Genomic DNA, 23,741 nt, shown 5'->3' with positions numbered 1-23,741 from the left:
GTGCACTGTGGGTTTCTTGCTGGGTTGGGGGCGCTGAGGTGTGGAGTCGGAGCTGTGCGTGGCAGGTGCCCTGCCCTGGGTTGGCACTTCCTCTTCTGCTGGTTCCACCTCATCCTCCTTTACAGCTTTGGTCCTACTTTGTTTTAATGGCTTCTTCACAACTGGGGGAGGAGGAGGGGACAACTCTGCCAGGAAGAGTAAAGACAATTGAACACTGTGCCCGCTCCAGGAACCACAGGAGCCGCAGCTCACCACACCCACCTGCTCTCGATTCTTCCTCGTCATCCTCTGTCTCCTCCTGGGGGATCTGAACCTTGGCTGGAGGCTTCACTGTCTTCACCTTAATCGGCTCTTGCCCTGTAAATACCACAGATGGCCTCTGCCGCCTGTGTTTGTCCAGCCTGCTTACCCAGGCTCCTGGACAGGCTACAGTGGCAGGCCAGTGGGGTGCAGCCTCCCTTCCCCAAGCTACAGACAATGGTTAAATTGCCCCATTGCTGCCACCTGCACATCCTCACCCATTTTCTGGAAATAGTCCCGTTTCTGTTGGAAGCTCTTGGGGCGCTGAGGCTTGCCTTCAGGCTCCTCTGGAGGGTCCTCCTGGCAGAAGGAAGCAATGAAAAGCAGCCACCCTCAGCCAGCCATAGCCCCGTCCTCACAACATCCTTTTCTGATGGCTTCTCAGACCCTTCCTGGCTACCTTCCCGGTCTCTCATCTTGGTAGGTCTGGAGTCTACCGGCCACCCACCACACACCAGACCAGGCCAGAGCCCTGCCTAGTCTTGGCTCCTTACTCTAAAGCAAACATCCAAAGGTTCTAGGTCACTCTCTGGCATCTTTTGAGGAGCAGAAGGCTTCTTGGGTTTGGGAGCAGTGGCTGAGGGTGGAGACTGGGAGGCAGCCCCAGAAGCCTGAGCTTGGTGCTGGCGTCTCTGGTTCTGCTGCTCCAGGGACAGGCTCATGGCTTGTGCTGTCATCTGCTGGGCCTTAGGAAAAGGAGTGGCAAGCCCAGTAAGAGCCTAGGCTGGCCCCGCCCCCATGCCTACACTCCCCAGGTAGCCCCACCTCCCAGCCACAGTTCTCACCAGAATCATCGCCTGCTGGTTGATGAAGCTTTGCTGCTGTAGTGCCAGCTGCCTGGACTCCAAACTGGGCAACAGAGGCTGTGGCTGGGGTGGCACCATCATGGCTGTGAAGAACAGCAGATGTCCAGAGCAGGTGAGTGCCATGGCCAGATCTGACTCTCTCGATCCCAGGTGCCATCTGGGCTCCCATCAGGACACCCCCCCCACTCCCACTCCCACCACCACCATGTGCCACCTTTGGTACTGACAGTTTCTCTCTTGGTACCCTTAACTTAGCCTCACCTGGCATGGTTGGGACTGTGCCCATTGCTGGCATCATGGGCATAGGTGTGGGCATCATGGCTGGCTGGTAGCTGGGCGTCTGCACCATACCTGGGTACACTAAGGGAATAGGGTCTCAGGTCTCTTTGGCGCCACATACCTCCTTCTCCCTCTATGCCCAAGCAAAAAGAAAAGCACTGGCTGCCAGGGTACTGGCCAAGGCTCCAATCTCAGCAGCCTCCAGAGAGTCACAGCACCCTGGCCTGTGCTGTTGGGCCTGGGGCACACTAGAAAGACGCCATCTCCACTCACCCATGGGGTAGCCCTGCTGGGCGGGCCCAATAGAGCCCCCTCCCTTCATGCGGCTGCTCAGGGCCCAGCCTTGTTCCAGGTCCTGAAGGGACAAGTGTTCAGTGTCAGAGCTACAGCCTGGGAGGAACAGGAGGAGTTCCTCAGGCCCAGCCCCAGCACCAGGGTAAAGGGGATGTGAGTAAGCCACTCACACTGAAGCTTGGGGAGAGGACTGGCTCAAAGAGATGGTCCAAGAAGCCATCTAGGTTTCCCGGCTTCCTGGCCTCACCTGTTGGGCAAGAGGAAGTTGCTGCATCTACTGGGGTGAGAGGCCACCGCTGAGCCCATTCCCAGTACCCTGCCACCCTCAGGGTGCCTTACCTGGAGGGCATCTGCTGGGCAGCGTTGGGGCTGGACCTGGAGGGAGACCTGGAGGCAGGGAAGGAGCCTGGACACCAGGGGCTGGAGGGATGTTCTCAGCTCTGCGGGGAAACAGTGGGCCTAGTTAAGGGGACTGTTGTGGGAATCCCCTCTACGAGGAGCCCAGACTCAGCTGAGAGGACTCAGCCTTCAACATCTACACACCACGCGAAGGCAGGGTGGCTGTGGGGGCTACCAGCTGGGGAAAGAGCCAGAAGGGTGGTACATACAAACCAAAAGGAGTGATGGGGTAGCGGTGGGGACCAGCTGGGTCTCCCAGGTCCTCAGTCTGGCCTATCAGGTCCAGCACAAAGTCACAGCCAGCCAAGTCCTGCCAAGCATCCCCAGAATGCAGTGACACAGACCAGCCACGAGGGGGCGCCTCCAGGCCTCTGGGTGGGACAAGAGTGAGACGTGGAGGTGGTCAGGGAGAGGGACAGACAGATGGGTACCCGCCAGGAAGGGGAGCAGTCTGCGGGAGGCGGCCCTTCCTGATGATGTCCCCACCCCAGGTGTGAGCCAGGAGCTCAGCCTCACTCAGCCTCAGGCTGTATCCCTGTTTGTACCTCAGCGTCCTTTGTTTATCTCCAGGCTCTGGTACTAAGGAGTTAGGATCTGGGCCTTAGGCTGTCACACGCCCCTCATTTAGAATATCTGTTTTCTCTGGATCTACAGTTGGAGAGTTGGAGCCCGTCCATCTAGCCTAAAACCTTCCCTTTCTATTCACTGAGGAACAGTGCATCCCTGGGCCCTGGGGTTCATACAGTGGGAGAATAGGCTGGGGCTAGGGGGATGAGAGCGGGGACAGCAGTCAGTGGCCAGTGCTGCTCCACCCTGAGCTCCCATACCTGCTCTGCAGGATCCACCCTGCAAACTGCTCGCCCGTGGTCCAGGACTCCACCTCTGCAGAGAAGCTTTCCTCTGGCGGGTGGGGGGATAGAGGGACAGTGAGGGACAGAGGGCTCCGGCCTGACAGTAAGTGGCTACTGTCCCCACACTGGGCAGGCAGGGAGACATGAGGGTCACAGGGCAAGTCAGTGGGATGGCTAAGGCAGGAGGAGATCAGGGAGCCAGGCCAGGCCTAGCACCACTGGCTGAGGGAGGCAGGCCTCACCATTGAATGTGAACACATCCAGGGCCATTCGGCCCCGCCGCAACCCAGCCTTCCACTCGAGCTTCGTGGGTGGGTGGGCCCTTGAGGCCATGGGAGCCAGTTGCGTCTGCTCCAGGGCATGCAACAGCTTATGCTGGCACAATGCAGCCATGCCCCAGGGGGCCTGGTCAGACACAAATCTGTGGGACAACAGGAAAGCGGCTGCAGGCTTGGTGGGGTAGGTGGGGGCCACTCACAGGGTCCTACCCACTGGGCTTCTTACTTGAGCAGTGGCTTCTGCAGGGCAGGCGTAGGGGGGAAGGAGCTGAGAAGGACTGCCATCAGGGCCCAGCCACGCTGGGTCTGCTGCTCATCTGGGTTGTGCCACAGCTGGGCCACTAACTGGCTGAAGAGCTCGTCCCGAAGTCCCGGCCGCTGCTGCGCCTGCCGCACCAGGAACGTGCCCATGGTCTGCTCCTGCCAGGGCTGCAGGGACCCTTCCCCCAGGAGCCGCAGCAGCTGTTGACACAAAAGCCAGGGCAGAAAGCACGGGGCTCCCCTGCACCTCCCTAGTCCTCACAGTGGCCACCCTGTCCCTCCTCAGTGCATCACTCACCACCCTGTTGATCTCCAGAGCCTGCTGAGGGTTCTCACCATCCAGCCGGGTCAGGGGCTCATCCAGCAGCTGCCCGGGTCTAGGCAGAAATGGCTTCTGCAGGGAAGGAAGACGACATAGTTTTTGTCCTCTGAGTTGACCAAAGAAGCCACTCCTCAAGAGGCCCTCAGGAGCACGTACCCTGAGAGAGAAGACTTGAGCCTATGTGTACACACATGTGTGTTACATGGACATGCATGTACAAGTATGCACCAGAGGAGGTCATCAGGCACCTTCCTGTTTGCCTTGACATAGGGTCTGTCACAGAACTGCAAAATCTCACCATTTTGCATAGGCTGGCTGGCCAGCAAATTCCAGAGATCCACCTGCATCTGGCCCGTAGTACTGGGGTAAAAAATATGCACGGTCATGCCTGCCTTTTTACATAGGTGCTAGACATTTGAACTCATGTCCTCAGGAAGCACTTGCCCAATGAGGATCTCCCCACCCTTTAGTTACTCTCTCATTAGAAAATTGACCCTAAGCCAGCTGCGGTGCCCCACGCCTTCAATTTCGGCACTTGGGAAAGGCAGAGGCAGGCTGCTGCGGAGTTCCAGGCCAGCCAGGACTACCAAAGTAAGAACCCTGCCTTTAATTTTTTTTTTTTTTAATTAAAATAGAGCTAGGTGTGGAGGCAGAACTCAGGAGGCAGAGGCAGGCGGATCTCTGAGTTTGAGCCCAGCCTGGTCTACATAGTGAGTTTCGGGACAACAGGGCTACAAAATAGTGAGACCCTGTCTCAATCAGTAAGTAAGTAAATAAATAAATAAATTTGTAATTAAACTAATACAGGGATCATGTGGTTATGACTCCTGCTTTTGTATTTAATCCTCTGGCCTGAAAGGTTCCCTCGTTAAACCTTCTTTAAGGACACAGCTTTAACGCAGGACAATACCACAGGAACAATAAAGGCGTGGCCAGCATAAACCTGTGTGTCACAGACTTCTGTGTAAGTGTTTTCCCAGTACAGGGAGGCAGGGAGAAGGTGGGGGCCTGCTTCTGCATGGCAGGTGTTACACTGGCAGGTGTTACACAGGGTCCCAGTGCTGGACCCTGAAGGGCCTCACCTGGAAGCTGGCAGCCACAAAGCTGGAGAAGGGAAACTGGTCAATGTCTGGAGGGAGGGTCAGGCTGGGCCGGGCAGGAACCTCAGGTGGCAGGGACTCTGTGATGCTCTCAGCCAGGGTGGCTTGGTGGCCTGGGAAGGAGCACAAGAGTGGCCTGGGACACTCAAGAATCCCATTTTTCCCGTCAGGTGCCACCCACCATGGACAGCATGCCCTGGCTCAGGGAAAGAGGCAGCAGAGTAAGCACGGCTCCCCACAGACAAAGCTGACTCACCTGCTGCTGCCTCCAGCACAGCAGCCAGCTGGGCTGGGATCTCCAATCGTCCCAGGTCCTGGTGGAGAGAGCCAATTATCAAGAAGTAAAGGATAGCTGAGAAGGACGGGGTGCACCCCTCTCCCCAGATCTCCAGAATAACAAACATCCCTAAAGTACAAGGATGCACCCTGGAAACAAATGACCAGGTCTCCAGAGCCTCTGAGAAAAACCAAGAGCGTCCCCAGCCTTCTGCTCAGCTGGTACATGAGGGGCAGGACCCCTGATGGCACCCTACACATCAAACCCTCCCCCACACTGTGCCAGGCTCAGTGTTCACGTGCCACACAGGACCCCTGCTTCCAGATCACTCACCATCCTTGACACTCTCCCCCAGGCCTCCCAGCTGTGAGGGCTACGGGAATGCTGTGGGAGAGAGATCCAGTAAAGTTGATGCCCCGACACCAGCAGCCCAGCCCCAGTGTCGGCAACTCAGTGTCTTCATCACCACCCCTGGTCCCTGACCCCGGGAGACGGTGATGATAGAAAAGGAATGACAAAGAACCAAAGGGGTACAACTGTCTGACCTCACCCACCCTTACCCCTCTCCAAGTCCACCGTCCCCAGGCCTGTCACTGCCTGTCTGTGAGGGCACCAGGAAGAGGTAAGGAAGAAGGGAGTAAATGGTCCCAGAGGACAAAGTCCAACTTGGGAGGAGCCAGGAAGGGGAGGAAAGAATGTGGGCATTGACCTTTGAGTGGCTTTATGGCCCTCCAATTGGAGTCATCAGGAAAGAGGGGGAGCAGAAGGAGGGCCACGGGGGCATGGAGGGAACAAAAAGAAGTAAAAAAGGGGAGGCAAGGCTGGGGGGGGGGGGGGGGGGGGGTGAGCAAGATGAAGTAAGACAACAGCCATCAGCGCCCAGCCTGCCCCAGACAGAAGAGGAAATGGAGGTTGTGGACTCTGATGTTTCAGTCCTGGCAAGTTCAGGCTGTCAGCATTCTGGCCACTTGGCCAGCCAAGCTTTCCTGGCTTCTATCCTGAGCTTCCCCGCAATCCAGAAGCCCCCACCCCAAACCCTCTCACCTGCAGCCTCTTTCGTCTCTGGAGCAGTGGCCGAGCCACGAGGAGAATGGTGTTCAGCTGCCCCAGAGCTGACCTCCGCCGGAGGTATCGCTTCCTGGAGGCCACAAGAGTAATCAGGAGGAGTGTGGGGCCTCGAAACTTATACTTCTTTCCTGGTACCTGAACCCTCTCTAAACCTAGACATGAATGTAAAAATGGACTCTGGATCGGTGAATGCCCCCGAAGTGTAACAGAAGCAACAGTAAAGAACAGGATGCTATGGTAAACCAGGAAATGTTTTGTTCTCAGACGGCTTTGCTATGTAGACCAGGCTGGCCTTCAACCTGCCTCTGCTTCCTGTGAGTGCTGTGACTATAGACGTGTGCTACCACTTACAGCTTTCAAGGTTTCCATTTTTAATTATACGTGTGTGTGTGTGTGTGTGTGTGTGTGTGTGTGTGTGTGTGTGTGCGTGCGCACGCAGGAGTCACAGGTAGCCAGAAGAGGGCGTCAGATCCTCAGAGTTAAAGTTATAGGCAGTTGAGACACTTGACCTAGGTGCTAAGAACTGGACTCTGGTCCTTCGTAAGAGCATGCTCTTAACCACTGAGCCATGTCTCCAGACCCTAGGTTTATTTTTAAATACTTACCCTGCTCAGGAGCCCTTTTTTGAGGAGCCTGGTTTTCTCATAGCCAGGAAATTCTCAAAGGTATTCTATTTACATAGCCCTCTTCTGGCCTCCACGGGCACCAGGCATACATGTGATACAAAGACATACATGCAAAGCACTCATACACATACAATAAATAAATAAAAATAAGAAGTCTAGAGGCCAAGAAGATGACTTAGTTGGCAAAGTGCTTGCTGCACAAAGATAAGGAGCTGAGTTCTAGTCCTCAGCACCCACACATAGAAGCCAGACAAGGCAGCACCAGTTCTGAGGAGATAGATGCTTGGAGCTCACTGGCTACCCAGTCTAGCTGAATCAGCAAGTCTAGGTTCAGTCTTAAAAAAAGAAAGAAAAGGAAAAGAAAGAGAAAAAAAGACGAAAGGAAGGAAGGAAGGAAGGAAGGAAGGAAGGAAGGAAGGAAGGAAGGAAGGAAGAAAAGCATAGCATCACAGTCATGTCTTTCATCCTAGCACTTGGAGGCCAAGGCAGGAGCATCTCCATGAATTCAAGGCCAACAAGGTCTACAAAGTGAGTTTATGGATAGCCAGGGCTACATAGCAAGACCCTACCTCAAATAAAGACAGACAGACAGACAGGAAGGTGGAGAACAAATGACTGGAGAAGAGACTCATTGTCAATCTCTGATCTCCACACACACAGGGACATTTCCACATTCACATGCACACATCCATGAGCGCGTGCACACTCAGACTGTATACACACAGGCACTCTGCCGTCGAGTGCCTGCAGCTCATGCGCACAGTGAGTGCGCGTACAGCTGAGTGCCTGCGGCTCGATTGCAGAGGACTTTCCTAGCGTGTTCAAGTGCCTGGGTTCGATCCCAGCACAGAAAGTCAATCCACGGATCAAACAACCCAGCAGCCTGCCCACAACTCTCATACGTCAGAGGACAGTACAGAGAAGGTAAGACAGTGCACGGAGTAGAAAACCATCAAGTCACAGAGGTAGGTGGCCCAATATCCAGAAAACATGAGAACTCTTGAGCAGCTTAAGGACAGCGACGGGAGGGGCACGGGGGTGACTGGGTGGCTAAGAGAACCTACTGTTTTTGTAGAGGACCCACCCGGGGTTCAGTTTCTAGCACCCACATAATGGCTCACAACTCTCCATAACCCCAATGCCAGGGAAGCGGATGCCACTCTCAAACTGTGGGCACCAGGCACGCTCAGACACACAAAATAAGATAAGCAGTGGGAGAGCTGGGTGTGGCGGATGTCCGTAATGTCAGTGCTCAGGAGGCTGAGACAGGAGGATGGTGGCTACACAGCAAGACCCTGTCTCAATAGCAACCGAACAAGAGCCTAGAGAACACTTGCTGCCCTTACATAGGACCTGGGTTCCCAGAACTCACATGGCGCCCCACAACTATCTGTGACTCCAGTTCCAGGGGGTTTGATACCTTCTTCTGTCCTCCGAGAACATTTCATGCACATGCCACACAAACATGCAGCAAAAACACATAAAACAAAACACTTTTTTTTTTCAAAATGCCAGTGCAACAAGAGGCTGTGGTCTAGAACAGACATCTCCACAAATGGGTGGGAAGCACATGAAAACATGCCCAGCATCGCCAGTCATTAGAGAAAACAAGTCACAAGCATCATGAACCAGGCCTAGAGAGCTGCATCCTTTAATCCCAGCACTCAAGAGGCACAGGCAGGTGGATCTGTGAGTTTGAAGCCAGCCTGGTGTACATACTGAGGTTCCAGGCAAATGGAAGTTACATAATGAAACTATCTCGAGAAGCAAAACAAAACCAGGAATAAGTGTCAGCAAGGATGTGCGGAACCATTCACATCGTCAGGTGGAATACAAACAGATATGAACACCGCGAGAGCCAGTGGGGCAGATCCTCAGAGCTGCATGGAGAATGGCTACGTGACCTGGCAGTTCTCAAACAGGTACAGACCCAACAGCTAAAACCAGAGAGCAGGATGGATACGTCTAACAGCCGCGTTCGTAATGGGAGTAACAGGCTGTGAATCTGAATGGTGGAACCACAAGGTGATGAGGTTCTCATCCACGCTACAACACAGGCTCACTCTGAAAACACTGAAAGCTAAGTAAATTAGGCCGGGCATAAAGGGAGCGGGAGCAGAAGATGGCTTATAGGAAATACTCAGAATAGGTGAGTCCACAGACTGAAAACACACCGGGTGTGTGTGGGTGGTGGCGTGGGGAGCAGGGACCTGCTGCTTCCTGGGCGCCGTGCCTCAGTTTATGTGGTGAAAGAGTGTTGGGCATGGATTGTAGTGCTGGACAGTGGTGGCGCACCCAGCACTCAGGGAGGCAGAGGCAGTGGATCTCTGTGAGTTTGAGGCCAGCCTGGTCTACAAAGAATTCCAGGACAGCCAGGGCTATACAGAGAAACCCCAGCTCAAAAAAACAAACCAAACCAACAAATAAAAGATGGTAGCAATGGTTGCCTGTGATGGTGTTCCTTGCCCTGACACTGTCTTCATTTCATTCTCAGCCCTCAAGTCAGCCTTGGGTCGAAGACGCCTTTACCCTGTGAACCTGACTCCCCCCCCTGTGGCTAGCCCAGGAGGCCTCATCTCTGCTGCTTTGGTTCCTGTGCCTCTAGCACCTGGCCAGAGTGGACAGAGCGGCTGCTGGGTGAATAAAGTAGAATGCCAGGTAGGGTGGTAGGTGGATACAATCCCAGATCTGGAAGGCTGAGGCAGGAGGATCAGGAGTTAGAACACATCCTGGGCTCTACAGCAAGGCGATCTCAGGGAAACGAAGCACAGTGGAGAACAGAGCAGAAAAAACCAGTCAAGACTAGAAAGACAGTCCAGAGGCCAGATTCCAGATTCAACAGCAAGGAGCCTCCTACCCTGGGAGGGTGTTCAAGCAGGCTGCCCCGGTTGCTGGCAGAGTCCAGGATCGAAGGGATGACTCGGGGACACTCTGGGACAGGTCAACTTGCCCCCAAGACCCACATCATCCCAACTCTGCCCACCACCTTGAGAGGTTGTCCCCCAGCCTCCCCCACCCTCACCCCTCTTTGTTCCTGGACTCCTGTGCCTGCTCACCTGGCCTGGAGTCCACGCACACGAGCCTGCATCCGGGGCAGGAAATGGAGGCGCTGGTGCGTGATGCAGGCTCTGAGGCCACGGTGGAGAGTGAGCAGGGCCTGCGAGCGCCACTGAGCCCACAGCAGTTCTAGCTGCTGCCAGCCCTGCTCCTGCAGTAGGACCTGTGGGCAGAGGCATGTTACGTGTGTTGGGGGTAGAGTTGGGGGTGGGGGTGGGGAATGGGGGAAGCAGACAGGGGCATGCCTGCTCTGGCCTCAGCCTTCCCACATCTGGTCACACAACGTAACCGTAACCGGGGTAGCCTGCTAGCCAACCCTCTCCATCCATCTGCCCCCCACTGAGAATGGCCACCCGATGGAGTTTGCTCATGCTTAGCCCAGCAGGGGCCTTTTCACTTCCTGCAGGTCCATCCTGCCTGCATGTGTATGCTCACCTGGGTGGTTCCCAGATGATAGAGTGGTGACTCTGCCCCCAGCACTTGGCTGAGGATGTCACCACACCTCTCCTGCTCAGAGACAGCTTTCTGTCTCCCTGACCCCAGGGCTCGGAACCTGTCCCAAACGAACAGAGATGAGGTCGGTAGAGCAAGAACCTTTTAGACACTTGATTCACAGCTGACCCCATTGATCAATCAACAGCTTGGGAAGCCCTGTGTCCTAGTTTGCTGTGGTAGAACACCCCAACAGAAAGCAAGAGAGAAGGGGTTTACATGGCGCACAGTTCTGGTTACAGTCACCGGCGCTGGGAATCAGGGCAGGAACTTGAAGCATCTAATCGCATCCTACCAGTCAAGAGCACAGATGAATGCTTGCACTCAGAAGCCTGTCTGCCCTTACGCAGGTCAGGACTCCCTGCCTAGGGTAGGCCCTGCTGCAATGGGCTAGGTCTCCCTCCCTCGATTAGCAATCAAGAGTCTTCCACAGGCCCTTTCCACCCGACAATCTCTCATTAAGACTGTCTTCCAGCTGTGGGTGGCAGCGCACACACCTTTAATTAATCCCAGCCGAGCCAGGTGGATCTCTGAGTTCGAGGCCGGCCTGGTCTACACAGTGAGCTCCAGGACAGCCAGGGCTCCACACAGAGCCGAGAGATGTCTCACGCTGGTTAGGAGCACTTGCTGCCCTCGGAGAGGACCAGGTTCAGTTCCCAGCACCCATGGCAGCCAGTTTGCGATTGCCTCTAACTCTCAGTTCAGAGGATCTGACTCCCTGTTCCGGCCTGTGCAAGCAACACAGTGCGCATGTAACTCTCTCTCTCTCTCACACACACAAACACACACACACACACACATACACACACACACACTCTCTCTCTCTCCCTCTCTCTCTCTCTCTCTCTCTCTCTCTCTCACACACACACACACACACACACAAAACAAAACTCTCTTCTCAGGTGATCCTAGGTTGTGTCACCCTGACAGTAAAACCAGCACAGAGGCAGTGTGCTGCTCTGGGCGGAGAAGCGGGCAGGAGAGACCTCTGCTCAAGAGAAGAAAGAGGTTGTCAAACAGAAAAGATGTTGTCACAAGGCTAGGCAAGGCTAGAGGAGCAACAGGAGGTGACCCTGTGGCTTCCGGGGTGCCTGACACACAGTGGGTCTCAACATGTGATTCGGAGGGCGGGGCAGAACCTCGCAGCAGCTCAATAGACGGCCAATTCGGGGATGACCATTTACTCCTCCTTCCCCTTAGCAGGGCTCAGAGCTTCCTGGAAGAGGTGACAGCCACTGACTTGGTAAGTGTCCCAGGGCAGGGACAGAACCTTCTCACCTGTCACTCTCAAGGACAGGCACCCATGACTCATCTACTGCCTGCTTCAGGCTCCACCCCTCAGCCAGCCTGTCCCCAGGCTAGGACGGCCACAGGCAGAGAGTGGCTAGAGCCCTGGGGTGCAGCCTTAGAGGGTGGCTGAGAGAGAGAGAGAGAGAGAGAGAGAGAGAGAGAGAGAGAGGGAGAGAGAGAGAGAGAGAGGCGGGTCCAAGCCAAGGCCAAATAGACAACACAACCAGTCACCAACTTTCCTAGCTGCTTCTCTACTCTCCCTCAAAAGCTGCCACACCCTCACTGTCCTCCCTGCATGACCCGCCTGCTCCCCGTGGCTGGCCCTGCACCTGCCATACCCTTTCAGTCTGAAGGGCTTTGCTAACCATGCTCCCTCATCTCACTGACTCGGTCATGACTTCATGACTTTGCTGTGCCCAGTTGGCTGCATAGAAAGGGCCCAGGGTAGGCAGGGTCCCAGTCATCTCCAGTATGGCATCAGCACTGACAAGATGAGGTAAACAGGAAAGGAGTGTATGTGAGTGTGTGAGTGTGTGTCTGTGTCTGTGTGTAAGGAATGGGGAAGGGAAGAGTGTTAGAAGTCAGGCACATGGTCCCTTCTCTAGCTGCCTACCTGGTGTATCCCCCTCAGCTATTGGCCTCAGGTTTTGGGCCCTCAGCTACCTCACCACAGACCCCTACCTTTCCAAGAAGACTTGGAAGGGCACTCGAACAGGGAGGTGGGTACTTCGGGTGCCGATGACCTCCAGGATGCCAGCCTGGTGCAGCTGCTCTGCCACGTGTCCCACATCAAAGAGGCCTGGGAGCTGGGAAGTGAGACACAGCTGAGGAGAGCTGGTGTGAGGAGAGCAAGGCTGAGAGGAGGGGGTCTCAGAGGAGGGGAGCGGCTGAGAAGGGCAGGGGTGAGGTTGGGGAAAGGGAGCTCACCTTTCCAGGGGTGGGGTTGAGGCAGTGGATGACATAGACATGGCTCCTGCTGAGTGGAGGGGGCACAGTCAGAGACCAGGCCACTCTCCATGCAACTCGCTGGGGTCCAGTTCTCACCTGCCTAGCCGGGCCAGCAGGTCCCCCAGGGACTGCTGGAATCGAGAGGCCAGCGTGGGTTTGCTTTGCTCAGTCCCGGCCTGGGGCTCCGCTTCCTGGAACAGGCTGCCCACGAGCTGTGGGGTGAAATGAGTCTTGGGTGTTTCCATCCTGGGCCCTTCCACCCATCACATAGTTTCCGGGGAGCCAGGGCAGGCAGCCCTCAACACTAGACCCCTGCACGCTCCTTCTTCCATCCAGGTTGTCAAGCCCCAGCCCCACAAGGCTTGATGGGGGATAAGCTATGTGGACCTGAAAAGAGCGCATGGTCACCTGCAGCTGGCTCTGCGCAAGCGCCTGCAGCATGGCCGAGTCCAGGTGCTCCCTGTTTCTGTTTATAAACTTGTGCACCTGCAAGAGAGGAGGCAGGTGAAACAGCCCTGCAAGAAGCTGGGTGTGCGGGCTAGAGAGATGGCGCAGAAGTTAAGGGAAGCAACCACATGGTGGCGCACAACCATCTATAATGAGATCTGGTGCCCTCTTCTGGTGGACAGGCACACATGCAGGCAGAATACTGTACACATAATAAATAAATAAATCTTAAAAAAAAAAAAAAGGTGTGCAACACCACCTTCTGGCCATCTTTTTGTTTTTAATAAAAACCCAGTCTCAGGGACAGGCTGTAGCTCAGCTGGATGAGCCCTTGCCTAACATACCGAGCCCCAGGTTCTGAGTTCCAGCGTTGCCCTAACTAGGCATGTGTTGCCCACCTGTAACCCCAGCACTTGGGGACTGAAAGCAGAAGGATCAGAAGCTCATCCCTGGCTACAAAGACAGTTAAAGGCCAGATGAGGCAATATGAGACCCTGTCTCAAAAAAAAACAAAACAAGGGCCAGAGGAGGTGGTTCATGCCTTTAATTCCAGCCTTTGGGAGACAGGTCCAGCCCACTGCGAACAGTGTCTGTACTGCATAAGCTAGATGAACTGGGTGTGACTGCACACATCCTTCACCCAGCGTTCAGGAGGCAGAGGCAGGTGAATTTCTGTGAGTCCAGGGCCAGCCTGGTCTATGTAGTAAGACCTGGTCTCAAAAACAAACAAAACCAACAACTATAAAACATCAAGACATTAAAAACGACAATTAAAACCTCAAGACATTATAAAAAGAGCACTGGCTGCTCTTTCGGAGGATCTGGCTTTGACTCCCAGCACCCACATAGCAGCTCACAACCAATTGTAAGCCCAGCCCAAGAGGATCTGATGCCCCCTTTGACTTCTGAGGGTACCGGGCACACTGATGAGACACAAACACATGCAGGCTAATCACTCATACATGAAGTAAGAAATTTAAACGTCAGGGGGCAATGTCAAGGGAATAGGAGAGATGGCTCAGTGGCTAAGGGAGCAAGCTGTGTAATAAGCTGCCACTGAGCGTGAGGAGCCAAGTTCAACCCCAGGCATTCACACCAACTTCCAGAAGTTGTCCTCTGACCTCCACGTGTGAGCTTTAGCGCACACACCCTCCCACATAGACAGTAATTAAAAACAAATGTAAAAAACAAAATCCAGCACGAATGGGAGAGGCTCACTAGGCCCCACCTCTACTTGAGGACCTATGAAGAATAATTAATGCTGGGAACTGGGTGTGGCCCGAGGCTCAGCTGTCTTGGAGGGGATCTCCAGGACATTGCCACCTGCTAGGTGACTCAGCTTGGGAGGGGCAGCCACACGGTGACTCGGCTTACTGATTCACCCTGGAGTCTGTGCCCGGGAACAGATACCTGGTAGGTGACGGTCCCGGCATAGTGCTGCACCGTGAAGATAGGCAGGGGCAGCTGAGGCTTGGCGTAGCTGGGGTTGTCACCATGGTGATAGTGGCATTTCTGGAGGAAAGTGTGGTCCGTGGCCTGGAAAGGAAAGAGCTGCACACTGCTCAGGCTCTGTACGGGCTTGCTGGTCCCCACCTGGACACAAATGTCAAGACCATTCCAGACAGACCCTACAACTTCAGCTGCTCAACTTGGTGGCACACGCCTTTAGTACCAGCACTCAGGGAGGCAGAGGCAGGCAGATCTCTGTGAGTTCAAGGCCAGCCTGGCCTACAACAAAAGTCCAGGACAGCCAAGTCTACACAGAAAAGCCCTATCTCAAAAAACAAAAAAAGGTTAACAAATTATTACAAGTTACTTTATATAACCTAAGGGCTGGCAAGATGGCCCAGTGGTAGACAGCGCTGGCTGCTCTGCCCCAGGACCTGGGTTCAATTCCCAGCCCTTACATGGATGGTGGCTCCGCAGTTGTAACTCCAGTCCCAGGGGACCCGATGCCCTTTTCTGGCCTCTTCAGGACCAAGTACAAACACCCACACACATAAAACAGATTAAAAAAAAAAGTGATCCTGGGACTTCAGAAACACCTGTGATAAGGTTTCCATTGTCTTGTTTGTTTTGGGGACAGTTCCTTATGTAGACCAGGCTGGCTCTGAATTCACATCAATCTACCTGCCTCTGCCTCCAGGATGCTGGGGATTGGAGGTTGGATTAAAGATGTGCGCCCCTATGACTGGCTGTTTTGCTTTGTTTGAAATAGTCTCGCATGGGCCGGGCTAGTCTCCAGCTCACCTTGCAGCTGAGAAGGACCTGCTTGGGAGTGCTGGGATCCCAGGGAGAGCTTTGTCACATCCTTCTCAGAGGAGGAGTGGGCAATGTCTGCATCCTCTCCTAACGTCCAGTGAAAAACCAAGGTTCGAGTCCACCAAAGTTCACTCCGAGGAGTCGGCTCACTTAGAGCGCTCAGGTGAGGGGTCACTTACCAGGGTGTGTGTGCTCCTCCCCAGAAAATCTTACAGTAGGACGATGACTTCCTATAGCTGCATAGATAAAGCCCTCTCCCTAGTCTTCCCTGGCATTTATACTAGCCTTTCCCGAGGCCACATGCACACAACAGGTGTTAGGTAAGGCAAGGCTGGACACTGGTGAGGTCTCCTGACCCTTCCCGACCCCTCTGTGAGGGAATGTAAACAGAATGTAAACAGTCCACCTGAGATGAGGCACAGCCACACTCCCCAACACGGTGGTTGCTTGCCTCAGATTGTTCTGTAAAAAAGCACCACCTCACCCGACACGCCGGGGATTGAACCCAGAGCTCTGTGGCTGCTAGGCAAGCCCTCCTCCAACTGAGCCATAGTGTCACCCCAGCGTCACTTTATGTTTGGTGTCTGCTCTCCAGCCTCCGTTCCCTAAGGTCTGGGTCCTACACATGTTCCTGTGACTCCACAAAGCTGCCTGCCCAGCCATACATCTGGGATTCTTATGCATTTATTGTGGGGAACAGAGTCTCATAGGCCAGATTAGCCTGGAATGTACTGCCTAGCTCAGCCTGGCTTTTCTCTCTTTCTCTTTTAATTACATCAGGCTGTGCTGGCTTCAAACTTGCATTCCTCCTGCTTCCGTCTTGCGTCTTGTGAGAGCTGATAGACAGGTGCTCATCACCACTTCAGGTCAGGTGGACTTTATGTTGTTTTTCTTCATCTTTCTTTCTCTCTCTCTTTCTTTTCAGTTTTTTTTTTGTTGTTGTTGTTGTTTGTTTGTTTGTTTGTTTGTTTGTTTGTTTGTTTTAGACAGGGTTTCTCTGAGTAGCTCTGGCTGCTGTCCTAGAACTTACTTTGTAGACCAGGTTGGCCTGGAGCTCACAGAGATCCCCCTACTATAGGATTAAAGGCAGCACTCACTACCCAACTTGAATCCATTACTTTACACACAGCAGGCAAAACTCTACCACTGAACTATACATGCCCCATATCCCAGGCTCCCTCCCTTTTCTTTCTCTCTTTCTTTCTTTTTCTTTTTGGTTCTTTTTTGTTGGTTGTTGTTTGAGACAGGGTTTCTCTGTGTAGTCTTGGCTGTCCTAGACTCCATTTGTAGACTATGCTCGCCTATCTGCCTCTGCCTCTTCAGTGCTGGGATTAAAGGCATGCTGGCCTGGCCTCTCCAGCTCTCAACATTTCTTTCCCCTTCTCTTGGGCTCCAGGAAGGGAAGAAATCAGTCTTTTGTCTCTGACCTTTTCCCTTAGTCTGGTCCCTACACACTGATCCATCCTGTCTTCCCTCAATGCTGGTGTACCACAGGTAGAATTGGAGTCCTTCAGACAGGCCCAGCCGACCTGCAGCTCAGTCTAGTAGAGGACAGAAATAAATCACTCTGGCTGCACTTGACATTCAGGACTGTCTGCTCTCTCCAGAAGTTCAAATATAAGCAGGCAGAGGCGGACATGCGCCAGGAAGTGCTTATACATGGCAGCCAGTTACTAACCAGGAAGCATTTGTAGCATGCTGTTGGTGCTGCATGCCTATAATCCCAGCAGTTGGGATGTGGAGGCCTAAGGATCGGGAGTTCAAGGTGAGCCCAGACTACACACATGACTTCCTGTCTCAAAAACAAAACAAAGGGGCTGGAGAGGCGGCACTGTGGTTAAGGGCATTTGCTGCTCTTCCAGAGGACCCAGGTTCTGCTCGCAGCATCCACATAGCAGCTCACAACCACCCTAACCCCAGTTCCATGGGATCCGACACCCTCTTCTGATTTCCATGGTATCCAGCATGCACATGGTACACACATACATGCAGGAAAAACACCCAGACATAAAATTAAGTGTCTTGAGTGTACTCGGTGGGAGTCCAGGGCTCTTCCTAGACTGTGCAGGATGGCTGTGTCTCTGGACCCTATAGCCTGTTTGTCTCCCAGGAAAGGAAACCCTCTGGCTCTATCCTGGTGGCCTTAGCCATCTCCCCTTACCTACCCCCCTCCCCCCCCAATTCCTTGTCCTGACAGCTCTTACCTGGGGTAGCCGAGTCTGGGAGTCCAGGATGCTTAGGAGGCTGTGGGGCTGTCCCATCAGGAGGTCCACGCAAGACTGCCTGGGAGGCTGGGGGATGGGGACCCAGCTCAGCTGTTCACGATGGCACTCCTCCTAGGAACAAGCCCTGCTTGATAACTGACAGGTGTTGGGGCCAGGAGAACCTCAGAGCTGCAGGATCGTCCTCTTGCATATGTAAACAGAGGTTGAGAGGGACTGAGCCAGCTGGCTGTGGTGGCACACGCCTTAATCCCAGCAATGGGGAGGCAGAGGCAGTAGGATCTCTGTGAGATCGAGGCCAGCCTGGTCTACAAGAGAAACTCTGTCTCGGGAGAAAATAAAAATAAAAAAGGACTGAGCCTTTTTCACCCACCATGGAAAGGGGCTTTTGAGTAGACCTGTGAACTACTTTGGCCTCTGTACGGGGGCAGTGCCCAGCTCCCTACCTCCTCCTGGGTCAGCAGCTTCTGGCTGGAGAATTGCTGCAGGTGCTCACTGGCCAGATTGCTGCATAGCTGCTCTAAGCCATTCACCCGCAGTGCCTAGGGGGAGGGAACAAGGTGAGAGTTGGGGGCAGGTCACATGGGGCTGCTCCTCCCTCCTCCCCTGGGCTCTAGGAGGAGTGATGCCCCGCAGCCAGGAGGGATAAGGCTAAAGGACTGGGTACAATCTATAGGCCACCATGAACTTGCCTCAGCCATACATCAGTCCCCTTTAGCTCTCTCCACCCTTGCTCTGCTCCAATAGCCCTGGGCAAGAACAGTGCCTATCCAGGAAGTGGGGATGGGGGTATCGCATCCTTTTCCAAGCCCCATTATTGGTAGCCCTCCCCCACACAAGGAGGCACACTGTAGGAAAGGGGTGCACAGCTGTGACAGTTCTGGAGGATTTGAGAGGGTCTACTTTCCTCAGTATGCGGGAGGTGACAGTCCCAGCCCAGGGAGGCCATGTACGTCTATCAATACAGCCGAGCAGGACAGAACTCTCCAGAAGCAATGCCAGAACAAGACAGAATAGGGCAGGATTCTACCTGGAGACAGAGCAAGGCCTGCTAACATTTCCTACTTTCCTGGTGGGGACGCTGACCTCAGAAGGGTTAACTACCTGTATGAGGTCATATAGCCAGCAAGGCAGAAAGTTCTGTGGTTTGTGGTGGGCAGAGGGAAGCCAGCCCCAGCTGGGAAAGGCACATGCAGTGGGGTCTTCCTCCTCCCACGGACATGCGGATGGAGGTAACTGGATGGAGAGCCCCAAGATTCCCTGCCAGATGCCAAAGACCCAAGATGTGGGACCTGTTCCCTTCCACCCTGGTGCCTCCTTATCTCTTTCTAGGATGCTCAACCAAGATTCCACTGGGCTCCAGAAGGAGCCAGAAAAGGCACAGGTCAGACAGGCAAGCCTCGGGGGGAGCCGGAATGAGATGGGCACTGCCCCGCCCCCCGCCCTGACCCTCCCTGGGGGGGGGGGGTTTGACCTCAAAGCCATAGGCGTCCACAACAGTGATGGTGCTCACGCCACCTGCCTCCCTCAGTGGGGCCAGCCGCATGTTGATCTGTTTCAGAAGCCAGCCGAAGAGCCTTGCGTACAGGGTCTTGGCCAGGGCATCCCTGCAGGCACCGTGAATGAGACTTGCCCAGCAGAGCGACCAGCCTGCTCCTCAATCCCATCCCCAAGGTTACCTAGCATCGATAGCACCTTCCACTGGCAGGGATCTGGACACTGGGCCGTAAGGAGTGTCCTGGAGATCAGAGAAATGCTCCAAGTGTTGGGCCCGTCTGTACTCAGAGGCGCTCCAGGTTGTCCCCTGCACCTTCCCGGCACCCTCAGGGCTCACCATGACCTTCTTGGTGACGGCCCCCTCTAGGCGCTCCGGTGGCACCTGCAGCAGCCGTGCTGCCAAGTGGATTTCAGCCCAGCTGGACACAGCAGCCACCTCTTGGGACTCCCGCTGGACAGAGGCAGGACAGAAGAAAGAGCTCTTTGCTTGTGCGATGGCTATATTCCCCGGGCAGGGCCAGGCAGGGCCTTGCTTTAACTAGCCGCTGCCCACTACTCAAAGGGCCGATAGCAGCCAGCTGTGGTGGTGCACACTTTGAATCCCAGCACTTGGGAAGCAGAGGCAGGTGGATCTCTGTGAGACTGAGGCCAGCCAGGGCTACACAGTAAAACTCTGTCTCTAAATAACTAAAGGGAGGGCTCAGGGCATATGTAGTGCTCTGGACTGCGGCTGAGCCAGGCTCCAGGGCTGAAGGTCATGGGTGTGAGTTCTAACTGTCTCTTCTTAGTAGCTAGGCAGTTCTAGCCATCCCTCTCTCTGCCCCTCTGCTGCTTACTGCTGAAGGGAAAACCTCTTAGGGCACAGTGTTGCCATAAGAATTAAGTTTCTTATAAAAAGTGTTACGGGTTCTCCCCAGTTCTCATCAGGCAGCGGCTTCTTGGTTAAGTCCTGGTGCTCTTCTTAAGGGCAACAGCTGAGTACAAAGGGCACCAGGAGGGGTGCAAGAAGGGCAGGGCCATGGTTCACTTTTCTTTGATTCTTTTGTTGTTGTTTAAGACAGGGTTTCTCTGTGTAGCCCTGGCTATTCTGGAACTCGCTCTGTAGAAAAGGCTGGCCTCAAACTCCGAGATCCACCTGCCTCTGCCTCAGGAATACTGAAATTAAAGGTCTGCTGGACCACCATCAGGTGGGCTCACTGTCCTGATCTGTGCAGATCTGACTGCTTTCAGAGGCGTGCCAGGGCTTTGCGGTTTCCACACACACTGGCTTGGCGTCATCATTGCCCCGACTGTGCAAACCACCCATGCAGCGTGCTCAGTAGCCCTGCCCACAGGGGAGCCCACCTCTGAAGAAGAGAAGCAGATGTTGCCCAGATGCAGGATGGTGGCCAGCACAGCCCAGACTGCAGCCAGCTCCTCTGCACACAAGTCCAGCGTCCGCAGGGCCTTCACCAGCCCTTTGAAGTCCTGGGCATCGTCCTTGCTGTGCAGCCTGCAGGCTCGGCCCTGCAGAGTACAGTGGGGCTTACAGGGGGGCGGCACCCGGCATCCCACAGCGTCCTGAAAACCGTGGCTGGGTCTGGGCACACCATCCATGAGAGCCTCGCGCCTACCTGGTTGAGGTAGTAGTAGGCCTCCGGTCCTTGCAGGGAGAGCTGCTCACGTTCCGTGGGCTCCAACCCGGCCAGCAGCTCATAAAAAACATGGAAGCTTCGCTCAGCCTGGGCCTTGGGTGGAGAAACTGGCTTGGCAGAGGAGCAGGGTTTGAGGGCCATGGCCCCTCCTCCTTCCCACTTTCAGAGCTGGGGAGGGGTGGGCAGGAGGCTCGTTCCTACCTGAAACACTACTCTGGAGGTCTCAAGCAGATAGTGGGACACAGAGGCTCCTGCAATGACCCCCCTATGGGTAAAAGAGACAGGGTGGGCATGCCCAGGGGCACGCTTCAGAAGGGGCAACCCAGGGGCTGAGGCCAAAAGCGGTATTCCTGCTCCCAGGAAGAGTAAGGTTTCACAGGCGTCATTGTGCCCACTGGACCCCATCACTCACTGCTGCAGGCAGAGGCGTAACTCCTGGCCAAAGCGGCTGGCATTGGCATTAAGGATGGTCTTGGCATGGCCAAAGCTGCTGAGTATAGGCAGCATGTCCTCTAGCTGTGTGAGGGTTTGGAACACTCATGAATACCTAGGATGGCTGCAGCACCCACCACCCATTGAGGGTTCTTCTCTCTACCATGGGCTGTGTGGACACTCATGGAGTAGGTCCTATCAGAACCTCCTACACCCCCCCCCCAATTTTTTTTGATTTGCAGAGTGCTCATATAACATTCCCGAGGCTCTGGGTTCAATCCACACGAAACTGGGCACGATGGCATACACCATTATCCTAATCTTATCCCTCAAGAGAGTGTAGGTGAAAGAACCAGAAGTTCAAGGTGATTCTCAGCTACACAGGAAGTTCTATGTCATCCTGGGCTACACCAGATCCTTTTTTTTTTTTTTTTTTTTAAGAGTTATTTATGTATACACTGTTCTCCCTGCATGTACACTTGCAGGCCAGAGAAGGGCACCAGATCTCATTATAGATGGTTATGAGCCACCATGTGGCTGCTGGGAATTGAACTCAGCCAGTGCTCTTAACCTCTGAGCCATCTCTCCAGACCCTATTTTAAAACAAAATAAAAATAAAAAGAGCCAGGCATGGTGACGCATGTCTTTAATCCCAGGACTCCGGAGGTAGCGGCAGGTGGATCTCTGAGTTTGAAGCCAGCCCGGTCTACAGAGTGAGTTCCAGGACAAACAGGGCTACACAGAGAAACCCTGTCAAAAACAACAACAAACCACCACCACCACGAAAAACCCAATAAATAAAACAGAAAGGCCTAACCCCACACCCTTGCATCAGGGAAACCTTGGGGGCCACAGAGAAGACACAGGCTTGGGGAACTGGCCTGAGAAAAGTTGCCTCCAGCCAGACCTCACCTGAGCCCGGTTGGCCTCTGTCTCCTCCTGTCTCATGCTGCTTAGAAGCTCCACAATCTTCTTGGCAGCCTCTGTCTTCCCTGAGCCACTGTGCCCCCTGCAGGAGGGAGGGGCTGGGGCGGGAGGGCTCAAGCAGGACTGCCCCACTGAGCCCAGGCAGTTGGGGATGTTCCATAGGGAAGTGATTCCTACACTCTACAGAGACTAGACCTGGCTCGTGGAGACCGGCCAGAAAGAAGTGCTGTGCAGGGGCACTCAGGACGGCCTCAGGACAGTCCAGAGGATGTCTTCCTGAACTGCTGCCCATCAGGGCACGGGACCAATAGTTAGGCTGGCCTGTGGGTTCAGGCATGCAAGGCAGCCAAGACTCACCCCAGGAGGATGCAGGAGTCCTGTCCAGAGCCCTGACACAGGTTATAGGCTGCTGCCCCGATGGCAAAGATGTGTCTGGGATGGGGAGGAGGACAACAAGGGCATGAGATGGTGCCAGAGATGGTTGTCTGGGCCTTCCAGGAATAAGTGATGTGCCCACAGGCCCTGGCACTCACTCAGCAAGACATACATGCAGGGGGTAATGCACAGAGCCAAGGAGCAGTCACGTACGCTGTGGTGTTTGGGGCCTTCCGGGAATGGTAGCTGGCCAAGACCTCTGGTGAGAAGAGAGGCAAGGGCTGGTGGGGGTTCAGAGCAAGGAGGAGGGGTCCCCCGAAAGTCTGGTAAGGAAAACAGAGACTCTCGTGAGGAGGGGCAGGGAGGCTCTGATGCACCCCAGATCATTCTCTCATCACGCCTTGTGGGGACCCAGTTAGAGCTGACTTTACACCCAGTCTAGGCGTGAAGAGAAGCCTCAGGGTTGCCAGGGAGCTCCCCGCCCGAGAAGGAAAGGGAATCTGGCCCACATCCCTTCCCTTACATAGATGCGGCCCAGGTGGAACCTCTTCTTGAGACACAGGAGCACGGAGCTGTCACACACCAGCCTGTAGGGACAGCAGGGCAGAGGGGGAGGTTGCTGGAAGGAGGTCCTAGGATAGCTCTGCCACTTACTTTAGGGAAACCCTACGCAAGCCTTCCAGTGGGGCTTCCGGTGTGGCTCTTCCGGTGCTACCCATCCCCTGGGAGTGGGCGTGGGGGGCTGGCTGGCTGGGCTGGGCAGAAAAGGAAGTTCCCTCGCCTGTCTTAGTGGCCCAGGCCTGTAATTCCAAGGACTTGACAGTCTGTGGCAAGAGTCTCACAAGTTCAGCTCCCACGTGGGCAACCTGGTGAGATTCTCTGACAAAAGGTAAAACCAGGCACGGGGCATGGGGCGGGCAGCAGGATGCCTAGGAGGGTTCAAGCACTTGCTGCAAAGCCTGACATCCCGAGCGTGAGCACCAGGAACCACAGGGCGGCAAGTCAGCTTCTGCAAGTTGTCTGACCTGTGCGAGCCTACTGACCTGTGCCGCTAAAGACCTTGCCCACCCTCCTCACTAAAAAAAAAAAAAGGGGGGGGGCGAGGCGGTCTGGGCGGTGGTGGCTGTTCAGGCATTTCATTCCAGCGCTCGGTAGGCAGAGGCAGGCGGACCTCTAAGTTCGAAGCCAGCCTGATATACAGAGCTAGTTCCAGGACAGCCGGGGCTGTTACAGAGAGAAACCATCTCAATAAATAAATAAATAAATAAATAAATAAATAAATAAATAAATAAATAAA

The 23,741-nt window shown here is 54.5% G+C and overlaps 1 protein-coding gene across 1 annotated transcript in view; it reads right to left on the bottom strand.

The window, feature by feature from the left end:
* The window catches only part of Myo15b (myosin XVB), a 34,579-nt gene that overhangs the window by 9,138 nt on the left and 1,700 nt on the right, over positions 1 to 23,741 (bottom strand). Inside the window, 39 exon segments of the mRNA XM_055592461.1 lie at positions 7 to 185; positions 262 to 357; positions 519 to 600; positions 795 to 986; positions 1,086 to 1,189; positions 1,368 to 1,466; positions 1,659 to 1,740; positions 1,850 to 1,926; positions 2,019 to 2,119; positions 2,288 to 2,449; positions 2,906 to 2,978; positions 3,172 to 3,350; positions 3,434 to 3,669; positions 3,767 to 3,862; positions 4,873 to 5,003; positions 5,147 to 5,204; positions 5,501 to 5,551; positions 6,212 to 6,305; positions 9,918 to 10,081; positions 10,354 to 10,471; positions 12,382 to 12,506; positions 12,628 to 12,673; positions 12,745 to 12,860; positions 13,057 to 13,134; positions 14,506 to 14,631; positions 17,562 to 17,693; positions 18,026 to 18,121; positions 19,054 to 19,186; positions 19,259 to 19,317; positions 19,414 to 19,527; positions 20,421 to 20,582; positions 20,690 to 20,830; positions 20,832 to 20,884; positions 20,887 to 20,975; positions 21,123 to 21,226; positions 22,055 to 22,151; positions 22,427 to 22,501; positions 22,658 to 22,767; positions 22,968 to 23,031. Of these exon segments, the coding sequence (XP_055448436.1) occupies positions 7 to 185; positions 262 to 357; positions 519 to 600; positions 795 to 986; positions 1,086 to 1,189; positions 1,368 to 1,466; positions 1,659 to 1,740; positions 1,850 to 1,926; positions 2,019 to 2,119; positions 2,288 to 2,449; positions 2,906 to 2,978; positions 3,172 to 3,350; positions 3,434 to 3,669; positions 3,767 to 3,862; positions 4,873 to 5,003; positions 5,147 to 5,204; positions 5,501 to 5,551; positions 6,212 to 6,305; positions 9,918 to 10,081; positions 10,354 to 10,471; positions 12,382 to 12,506; positions 12,628 to 12,673; positions 12,745 to 12,860; positions 13,057 to 13,134; positions 14,506 to 14,631; positions 17,562 to 17,693; positions 18,026 to 18,121; positions 19,054 to 19,186; positions 19,259 to 19,317; positions 19,414 to 19,527; positions 20,421 to 20,582; positions 20,690 to 20,830; positions 20,832 to 20,884; positions 20,887 to 20,975; positions 21,123 to 21,226; positions 22,055 to 22,151; positions 22,427 to 22,501; positions 22,658 to 22,767; positions 22,968 to 23,031 (4,294 nt within the window).

The sequence above is a fragment of the Psammomys obesus genome, unplaced genomic scaffold, assembly GCF_907164565.1.
Source record: "Psammomys obesus unplaced genomic scaffold, mPsaObe1.curated_primary_1811, whole genome shotgun sequence".
In the NCBI taxonomy this organism is placed as follows: Eukaryota; Metazoa; Chordata; class Mammalia; order Rodentia; family Muridae; genus Psammomys; species Psammomys obesus.
This window is presented reverse-complemented; position numbering and strand designations above follow the sequence as displayed.